We start from the raw sequence: 9,758 nt of genomic DNA, 5'->3' as shown, positions 1-9,758 counted from the left end.
CTATGAGAAACACATTTAGTGAATTCTGCTCTTAGACATGTGGGCTGCATGATGATTTTTTGATGGAGGGGGGCTTTCCTGCACAAAGGAGCATTAGTAAGGCTGCTCTTGGTGGATGTTGGTTGGAGCACAAGGACCACTTCCTTGGGAATGATGTACATACAGCAATCAACCATGCTGCATCTGTTGAGACAATCCTAATTTCAAACACTTGGTTCCACGTGGCCGTAAATACCCAAGTGTTTATCAGACTAAAAGTTCTGAATTTTGTTCCGAAAGTCTAGTCTCTGTTGAAGTAAGTCAACAGCCAGGTAGGAAGCGGAGTGGGTTGAGGGACACAAAAGTAGGTTGATGGAGAAAGAAGCGAAATAAAGAGAACATCAAATCCAACCTTACTGCTATGACTCTAAAAAGCAATTTATAAATCGCCCACAGAGGCACATACAAATTGCACTGCCACCGTGTAATGTGGAAGGAACTTCAGTTCTTGTCTACCTGCCAGAGCCCTCATGGAATGTCTCCCCATCCCACCCAGGCCCACCTGCCCTCTGCCCCTCCCCCGCTGCAGAATGTTTCCGTCCCACATTCTATAGTTTAGATTCAAACTTCTCCCTCCTTTACTTGGATGTTGAGCATCTGCTGGAGCAGGTCACTCTCTGGATCCTGGTTTTGACTTTTCTCATCGCGGCTGAGGCAGCGATCATCCGTGCCCAAGCCTGCGGGATGGTTTTAGAAGGAGGTAAGCCTGTAGGCTGGGGGTGTGTTCTCAGAGACCCTGCCATCCATCAAACCCTTGGGGTTCACAGGTGACAGTTGACATGTGGGCACATAGCTGGACTGGAGTAGAGGAAGGAGAGAGCTCTGGGCCCTCTCTCCTGGGGAGACTGGGGAGCCTGAAGCACTCTGAGACTGTACGGGGCAGGAGGAGGTCATTGGAGGTGGCTGAAGGGGAACTGGCCTGAGTATGGAGAAAGGATGGCAGTAGGGAGGTTGATTCTTTCTAGAAGGGAGACAAACCTCTTTGAAACGTGTGTGTAGGGATGTGGGTGATGTCCTGGTCATGACACAGGGAGGGTCACGAGGAAAGCCTAGCCCTGTGTTGGGTTCCTCAGGCAGCTGAAGCTTGCCCCACCATATCTTTCTAAGGGATGTGAACTGGAGCTAATGTGTCTAATGGGGCCAGGGGGACAGATGGTCTTAGTCAGAAAACTATTCAGTGGGGCTGTGTGTGGCCACACCTGCAGTGAAGTGTCCTCTCCCAGAGCTAGGCAGGAAGTTCCTCTAACTGCCGCAGCCCAGACCTCCTCCACTCCTTCCAGCCCAGAGCTCACTTCTCCGTTCAGCTAACTGTTGCCTTGGATCCAACAGGGGATGGGCAACCATGTAGCTTCAGCCAAGAGAGTGCTGGGGGTCCCAGGTTGTTGGGAATGGCTCTTCCTTTTGTGGAAATGCAGTTCTTCAGACCTATGTCATCTTGTCCAGTATCTCATGGCGGACCCTCAGGCCTGTCTTGAGAGGAAGAGTTTGTTCATATTTGGTGTCACTCCTTCATGGACAGGGAACCGATGTGGAGTGCGGCTGGTTGGGGTGGAATGTGTGTGAAGGCTGATTCCCTTTCCAAAGGGGGAAGGAGTGTCACCCAGAGGCAGGAAGACATCTTCTGTGTTATTAGACGTCCTATGACACCTGTTCCGATTAACCAGGTGCACCGTGCTGTGTACCTTGTTCTCCTGGACAGGTGCTTCAGACAACTTGATCACAATGGCACCTGGCTCATGCCCGCTTCTCAGTTCGTCTCACTTTCCGTTAGAGGGAGCTGGAAGGGGAAAGACCACAGGCAGTCTTACTCCCACAACCAATGTAACATGATAATTCCCTGGCCCCTGTTTGATCCTCTGCAACCATCACTGGCTGTGAAATGACAGAATCTAAGGGACACACACCTAATTCTCAGATCCCCCCTCCTCAGAACAGACCCCTGAGTGATGACAGTGACTCTGGGCACTGGGGAGGGGGTGGCAGGACCTGGCTCACGTTAAGGGTCTGCTGTGGGTGGTTCTGAGATGCAGCTGCATGCTGGGCCGGGGTGTAATAGGTTTGTATCAGGATTCCACTGGAGAGAGATTTTTCCAGCATCTTTGTTTTGTTTTGTGAGGCTAGGAAAGAAACAGAAGATTTATACTGAGCATCAGGAAATGGAAGACTGAGGAGGAGGTGGGGCCCTAAGATTTTAAATAGTGCCTGTCCGCAAAGGGCATCTGGGTGCCGAGAACTTACCTTGGAGAAGCTCCCAAACTGCTGGTGCACCTGCTGAGGGGCCTTTCTCACAGAGCAGATGTCCACCCAGTTCCAGGTCTTGGGAGACAGCCTGTGAGGCTTAGGTGCCAGGGGCGCCTTAGGGAGGCTCTCCGAGTCAGTGCTTGCTGAGACTGTTTATTCTTGGCAGACAAGGGTCAGGGAACCAGGTGGATAGAGCGAGGTCACCAGTGGAATACTTCTCAACTGGAGGTCAGAGCAGGAAAATCCCTCCAGGACATTTGCACACTGCACAGTCTCCCCTGTCCAAAGGCCCCTCCCCTGTGGAGATTTACACACTGGTTCCCCAGAGAGCCTCAGTCCCCGGTGCCCATTCTCCTCCGGCACTCACCCCTTTCCTTTGCCTCAACAGCATCTGCAGTGCTGGGAACGGATGTGACCATGAACCCTGGTGCCTCCTTGTCTCCTTTCACGGCAGTGCCCTTTGCTCCACCTGTTCCTGGCCCCCAACACTGGCCACCCCGGGAGCAGCACCCGCCGCCCCCCATGACCCCATCTTTCCCTCCTGGCAGCACCCTGCTGCTGCCAGCTTTCCCCACAACACCTTTGCTGGCTCATGGTGGCCATGGCCCCAGTGCCCCTGGGGCTTGCAACGTCATTTTCCAAGTCAGCTCAGAAGGGAGGCCAGTAGAGCCCCCCCAGACTCAGACCTTTGTCCTTACTCAGGCCCCCTTCAACTGGCGCATCCCAGGGGCCCTCAGTGGGAGTGCTGTTTGTCCTGCATCCATATTCCTAGCAAGTCCTGCGATGGAGACCATTGTGACTGCTCCAGATGTTGGAGTGACTCAGGCTGGCATGGGAGGCTGGACCCCCAGCTTTCTTCCTCGAGCGCCACCACCAGCTGCCCAGCTGGTGCCCATCATCCCCCCAGCGAACTCTGGGCCACGGCCACAAGGCACTTCCAGGGAGGGCAACTTGGCCACCAACCAGTCCAAGGCCGCGCAGGATGACTCCTGTAACCCCAAGAGCGTGTGCGAGAACTTCCGACGTTGGCAGCGCTTCAAGCCCCTGGCCCGGAGGCACCTTCCGCAGAGTCCTGATGCAGAAGCTCTTTCCTGCTTTCTCATGTGAGTGAACTCGCAGGGGGTCATGAGCTTATCGGAGATTTTAGATAAAGAGGAACTGTGGGTGGACTCACAGGTTAGGATTCTAGGGATATGGCAGGAAGGTCTGAGGGTGATGTCCATGCTCTGAGAAGGCACACATTCAGTCATACACGTCACTCTGCCCGTTCATGACATCCCTTCAGGGCCTTATGTCAACTGACCCCACCACCTTGTGAGCCCCATCAACTCGATGTCTTAGGATTCTCACGGTCATATTGACTGGAGACGTGCAGTCAGAGGGCTGTGGTGTAAGGTGAGGAGCCATGGGGTGGATGCCCCGCTCTCCTGTGGTGCTGTCTCCCCTCATTCAGGACTGGAGTGTGCATGGCCAGGGCTGTGACTTCAGAGGAGGGTAGGGGTGCGGGGCCCAGGAGAGAGTTTCATGCACACCTGGCTCTCATTGTTCGGGAGAATCCCAATAGGAACAGGGCCATGGTAGAGCTCTCCTAAGGGCGAAGGCACTCTCCTATGAGAGCTGTGAGCCTGGCAGGCTTTTCCATCCTAAACCACAGGTCCCTCGTGAAAAGGGGACAGTTACACGTACCTCAGAGGAGTGTGCAGGAGATTCCTTGGGCTAATCTATGATGTGTTAGCAGATTGCCTGGCACCTGCCATGCCTCATTACTGAGAGTGATTTTGATTATGAAAAGGCAATCTTGAAGAGGAAGAGCGCTCCCCAAGCACAAGGTCCCAGCTCTAGCCTGGGAGTGGGTGGTCATCCTCCAGGGAGTGTGAGGCGGGGACAGTGGTAGCCGGGCAGCCTTGTCTTGCTCTCCCAGACACCTGCCTCTCCCCGTCCTTACGTTCGTTGAGTGACATGTGGTCTGCATGGCTGGGTGGGGTCGGGCAGGTGGGGGCTGGGCTGGTCACGGAGACGGACCCCGACGGCTTACAGCCCAGTGCTGCGATCCCTGGCCCACCTGAAGCCCACCATGGCACTGGAGGAGAGAGAGCAGCTGGCCGTGCAGGAGTGGCAGCGCACCAGCAACTTTGACCGCATGATCTACTACGAGATGGCGGAAAAGTGAGTCAGCGTCCTGGGCTCAAGGGCTGCAGGGTGGGTGAGAGCGGTGGCTGAGGGCCAGACCCAGGGCAGGGTCTGGCTGTAGGGGTGCCCACCAGAGAGGACAAAGGAGGAGGACTGTCACCCAGCACAGGGTCCCTGCATCCCAGGGGCCCTTTTGCCCTCCAGGAGCCCCTCCTTCACCTGCAGAGCCTGAGTCTTCTGTCCTTCCTCCACCGGGGCTCTGCCCTCCCCTGATGCTCACCCACCCTTGTGTTGACATGGAGGTCTCAGGATGGGGTGGGGTAAAGCTGTGAGTCTGGTAGGGGTCCAGCTCCAGCCATAGGGCCCTGCAGGGGAATGCGCTCCACCCACCAGCCTGCTGCCTCCGTAGTGATGGGTGGCTGGCGGCCACTGACATAGAATTTGGGACCCCCGCTCCTCATGAAGAGTGGCCTGCCTGGGTACCCTGGCATCCCTGAAGAGGCCGGGGAAGACAGCCTGTTGTCAGCCCTTCCAGGGTTTTCTCCATGGCAATCCCCTTGGTTCAAAAAACAAAATCAAACAAGCGCCTCTCAGAGGAAAGGAAAGCTCCCCTCTATGCTCAGCGTCCACGTCCTCCAGCCTCTCCTGAGCCCTGTCTGCAGGTTTATGTCCCAGGACTCTCAGTCCCAGCCCAGGATCCTGGATTCGGGCAAGGACCCCTGTGGGGAACACATGTCTGATCCAGCCTCTGGCTGTTCGTGTGGTTCTAGATAAGGACGGGGGCATGAGGAGGGTGTCCCGTGGGTCTGCTGTGGGTCCCGTTGACCTGGCCCAGTTCAGTGATGTGGGTCTATGCTGTTCAATGCCCTCCAGTGCTGGTGAGGCAGGAAGTGTCCCAGATCTTGGATTGGTTCCACAGCTCTCTGCTGTGGACAGCATCTCAGGGCCTTGACAGCCCCAAGGCACATCCTCTCCCGATCCCTCGTTCTCTGCCACCTTTGTTGGGCTCCAGAGCCCAGGCCTTTAGCTCAGGGTGGCCTATGCCTCTGTCACCCCCTAGGTTCATGGAATTTGAGGCAGAGGAGGAGATGCAGATTCAGAAGTTGCAATGGCTACAGGGGGTACAGGGCCTGCCTCCCCCAGCCCCACTGAAGCTGGATCCTCGGGGGCCCCCAGTCCCGAACGTGGGCCTTCAGCCAGGCACCCACATTCCCACTGGCGTTGACGGCAAAGGTAACAAGGGCCTCGGGATGGCCACTGTCCCCACATGGGTCCTTTTCCTTCAAGAGGGCATTGGTCTTTCAACCAGAACAGCTACCAAAGGCGGGGCGGGGGGGGAGGGGCGGGTCTCAGCAGCCCTTGGTCACAATGGGGTTCTGACTCGGTCCGTTTTGAAACTCCTCTCCCAGCTCCCTATCAAAGGACCCCACACAAAGTCTGCCTAAAGTGTGGGCTTGATGGGGAGACCCCAGGAAAATCAGAGGTCCCACACTCCTTCACATGGGACTCTCTTAGATGCCCCCCTTACCTGCCCCTCCCACTGTGCATACGGCTTCAGGTGGTCCTGACCCCGCCCCCACTCACGTCAATGTCACCCCAACACTGCAGTCACCACCGTGTGCTCGGTGGTCAGGAGGTGCACTGGGAGCCCCTCACCTTATTTCCCTCCTTCCTGCTCTGCCTCAGCCTGCGCTCCCAGGAAGGCCAGCCGCAGGGCCCAGCCTACCCGCCCGAAGCCACACAGATCCCAGCGGCCCCTGGGGCCCAAGGCACCCGAGGAGATTCCCCCTGGGGCTGTGAGAGAGTATGTGGACATCATGGAGGTACTGGTGGGGCCTGTCCACTCAGCCACGGGCGAGTCAGATGCAGAATGTGGAGAGGACGGAAGTGAGCTGAAGCAGGAGGAGGACGGGACCTACCCGGACCCAGATCTCCTGAGCTACATTGACCAGCTGTGTTCCCAGGAAGACTTCATCACCAAGGTGGGCTGGCCTGGAGCCTGGGGTCTGCTAGATTCCAGGGCGTGGAACTCTCAGCACCCAAGATCTGGGTTCCTCCCAGGCCAATGGGACTTAAGCTCAGCTCCTTGTTCTTGAGCTGTAGTGGGGGGGGGGGCTTTGTGTGTAGGGAGGGGTGTGTGTGTGTGTGTCTGTGTCAGATAACCATCCCCGCCTTGTGGAGGGGAGGAGGTGCGGGTCTCAGCTTTTCACTTTCCCTCCAGGCCTTGGCTCACAGGCCACTCCTGGCCAAGGATGCTCACAGCCTCTTCCTTCTGTCCCAGGTGGAGGTGGTCATTCACCCTCGATTCCTGGAGGAATTGCTTTCCCCAGAAGCACAGCTGGATCTCTTGGCCCTAGCTGAGGAGCTGGAGCAGGAGGAAGGACTCACCCTTGAAGAGGTGAGCCAGGGGAGGGAGAGGGACACTCAGGGACCCCAGGGAGCCAGGGGAGCCAGGGACCCCAGGTAGAAAAGGGGTGACGAGGGACACCCAGGTAAGACAGGGGAGGGAGGGACTCTGGTGAGCAGGGGAGAGATAGGACCCCAGGACAGGAGGCCCATGTGGCTGTGTCCATCCCTCCCTTGCCTGGGGGGCCTGGGGTGGGTGCAGTGCAGGGCAACAGGAAGGAGGGATGGGGAGCCGCGAGGGGACGTAGGACACACAGCTGGGAATCAGGTGCAGGAGGACGGCAGGAACACACAGTGTCTGCATGTGGACTCAAGTCCCGGGGTCACCCATCTCCTCCTACCCCTGAGGGCCATTGTCCCACTGCCCAGTGCTTCTTCTCTCACACGTGTGTGTGGAGCAGTCACTGTCCTCCTCCCTCCTACCAGCTGGTGCAGAAACGACTCCTGGCCTTGAAGGAGGACAAGGGTGCGCGAGCACCCCCCAGTCACAGCGCACCCCGAATGGACTCAAGTCATTCTGAGTCCAGCGCCGGGCAAGGTGCCCAGAGGCACGACCGAGGCCCCCAGCTCGGGGTCTGCGATGACGCCTGCCCACCAGAGATGGATTTCAAGGCCCTTCATAGGCTCAGCCAGACAGACACTGGCCTGTCCAGGCCCAAAGGCTTTGTTCCCTCTCCCAGACATCAGGAGTTGCCTCCATTCCGGGCTGCACGGCCGTCCCCTCCCCAGGGTCAAAGGCGCCCTGGCCCTCGACTGGGCCCCAGGGATACCTCCATTCTCAGAGGAGCCTCTCCTGTTGAGGAGGCCCGAGGGCCCAGGGACGGGTCCAGTGAGGACGAGGGGGACCTCCCCAGCCTGGCCTTCCTCTTGGCCTCTGAGCACAACCTCCTGCCCCGGGGCCTGTGCCTGAGTCCTGCCCCTGCCTCGGGGCTGGTCGGCCCTGGAGGTTGGGGGACCCAGAGAGCTCCCCAGGGCCCCTCCCCTCAGGGAACAGGCCTCAGCCCAGCTCCGCCAGCCGCCGCCAAGTCTAGGAAGCGGGCTCCGTGTGGAGGCCCAGCTGCTGGTGAGAAGCTGCCTGTCCCCGGGGCTGACCTAGGGGTCTCTGGGAGGCCAGCCTTGGCTCTGGGGCTGGATCGCCCCACACAGCCGAGAAAGAGAAGGTGTGACCCCTTTGCCTCAGGGGGCAGGAGGAAGCGGCACTGCAGCCAGTAGGGAACCGTGGGCCAGCTCTCCAGTGCCAGCCCCTTGGGGCGGCCTGCAGGGGACCCTAGGGGCTCCCTGTGGTCTCATCCCAGTGCTGATCCTGGCTGATGTGGGGAAAGGGAGGGAGGGCAGGACCACCAGGGTGGGGAGAGGGGGAAGTGGGGTTATGGAGGGTGAGGAAGGTGGGGGGGGTGCGGTCTGGGTGGGTGTGGGTGGGAGCAGGACCTTTGCAGTGAGGTATGTAATTTGTGAATAAAGATAGTTTTGTTGGGAGATGCTCTCAGGCCACCGTCATCTTGTTTGTGTTTGAGCTGGTCCACAGAGAGGGATCCTGGGAGGAAGGAAGGATGAGGGAGGTCACAGGAGCTGTGGATCTACAGGGGGCCAAGTCTTCCTTCCACATAGACCAGGACCCCTCAGGCTGCTCCTGGGAGCACCCAGCTCTCACTCTCCCCAAAGACCCCTTGTCATCCCCCTCGCTCAAGTCTGCCTGGCTAGGTGCCTTCTGGGGCAACTGTACCACCTTCTGCATCCCTGAACCATCTAGGGAAGGGGAGCTGCTTTTGTGCGTCTCAGTCCTCTGGACACTAACCCATTTCTGGGATGGAGCCCAGAGACAGCCCTTGTCTCTAGGGAGCTTCTCTCTGCTTCCCGGAAGCGGCCAGAGGACGCTGGGATGATCCTCTGCTCATCCAGGGTTTCCTGTGTGGGTGGTCTGACCAGAGAGGGAACGTCTCGGCCCCAGGGACAGGACCGTCTGCCTCTCTGCCTCCTTGTCGGGGGAGCATCCTCTCATCTCAGTGGGAGTATTGCCACGTGGAGATGGTGGCGGCAGCTACCTCTTAATCCCAGTGAGAACGGAACAAGGGGAATGGTGAGAGGAAATTCCTGGGGCGCCCATTAAAGGTATGTATAAGGGAAAGGACAGGTGGGCCCTTTCGTGGAACGTGTGGGATTTCTGTGCAGGAGCATCTTGTTTAACTGAGGGAGGAGGACCCATCTTGCTGTGGCTGTGGGGCCTGGCCCTAGAGACCTATGGGTCTGCAAAGACATCCCACAACTACTGTCCCTTCCTTTGCCACCCATGGCTGGACATGTGTGTGTACTGGTGTCAACACTGATTTGTAGTCACATATAAAACACTTCCTCCTCACAAACTATGACCACGCTTCACAAGAACAGCTCACCCAGCAGGGCAGCAGGGTAGAGGTGTCTGTGGCCCAGATCTGGGTGGGAGCTGGGATCCGTGCTGAGGAGTGTGGAGACCTCCATCACCCTCCTGTGGGTGCTGGCAGGGGACCTCACATCGTCAGAGCAGGGTAAAGGACCCGCTGAACAGGGAGCAGACCCTTGCTGTGTCCCAGAACTCCCCCGGCCCCTCCCAGTCTGCTTAGCCCCCATCATGCGCTGTGCTGGCTCGCCTCTGAAGCCCCTTCCTCCTAACCACTTAAACGTTCTGATCTTTTGTGGACCCACCCTGGGCCTCACCCCTCTTCCCTCCTGGCCAAAGCCTCTTCTCCAGGTTCTGAGTTCTGATTCCTTCCCCAGAACCCAGGCAGGGTTGGGACAGCAGAGACTCCTTCATTCTCCCTCCTCCCCCCCAGACCTTGACAATCGCCTTTCTGTGTTTCTATGGTTTTGACTACTGTATATACTTCATATGAGTGGCTATGATATATCCTTTTATGACTGGCTTATTTCACTTAGCATATTGTCTTAGAGATTTATCCATGTGGTAG

The 9,758-nt window shown here is 57.8% G+C and overlaps 1 protein-coding gene across 1 annotated transcript; it reads left to right on the top strand.

The window, feature by feature from the left end:
* Positions 1-1,565: 1,565 nt before the first annotated feature.
* Positions 1,566-8,028, top strand: LOC130844475 (NUT family member 2G-like). Its single transcript, XM_057720708.1, has 7 exons — positions 1,566-1,860; positions 2,669-3,383; positions 4,318-4,446; positions 5,471-5,610; positions 6,097-6,392; positions 6,692-6,808; positions 7,243-8,028. Exons 1-7 carry the CDS (start codon positions 1,566-1,568, stop codon positions 8,026-8,028), a joined length of 2,478 nt encoding a protein of 825 aa, XP_057576691.1.
* Positions 8,029-9,758: the final 1,730 nt, after the last annotated feature.

This window comes from Hippopotamus amphibius, chromosome 2 (assembly GCF_030028045.1).
Source record: "Hippopotamus amphibius kiboko isolate mHipAmp2 chromosome 2, mHipAmp2.hap2, whole genome shotgun sequence".
NCBI classification, from domain to species: domain Eukaryota; kingdom Metazoa; phylum Chordata; class Mammalia; order Artiodactyla; family Hippopotamidae; genus Hippopotamus; species Hippopotamus amphibius.
This window is presented reverse-complemented; position numbering and strand designations above follow the sequence as displayed.

Bases quoted from the DNA above. Each gene is read 5' to 3' on its own strand.
- LOC130844475 (XM_057720708.1), top strand. From the start codon at position 1,566: ATGTGGAGTGCGGCTGGTTGGGGTGGAATGTGTGTGAAGGCTGATTCC. The intron at 1,861-2,668 runs GTAACATGATAA...TTGCCTCAACAG, and splicing joins GTCTTACTCCCACAACCAAT to CATCTGCAGTGCTGGGAACG. The intron at 3,384-4,317 runs GTGAGTGAACTC...GACGGCTTACAG, and splicing joins GCTCTTTCCTGCTTTCTCAT to CCCAGTGCTGCGATCCCTGG.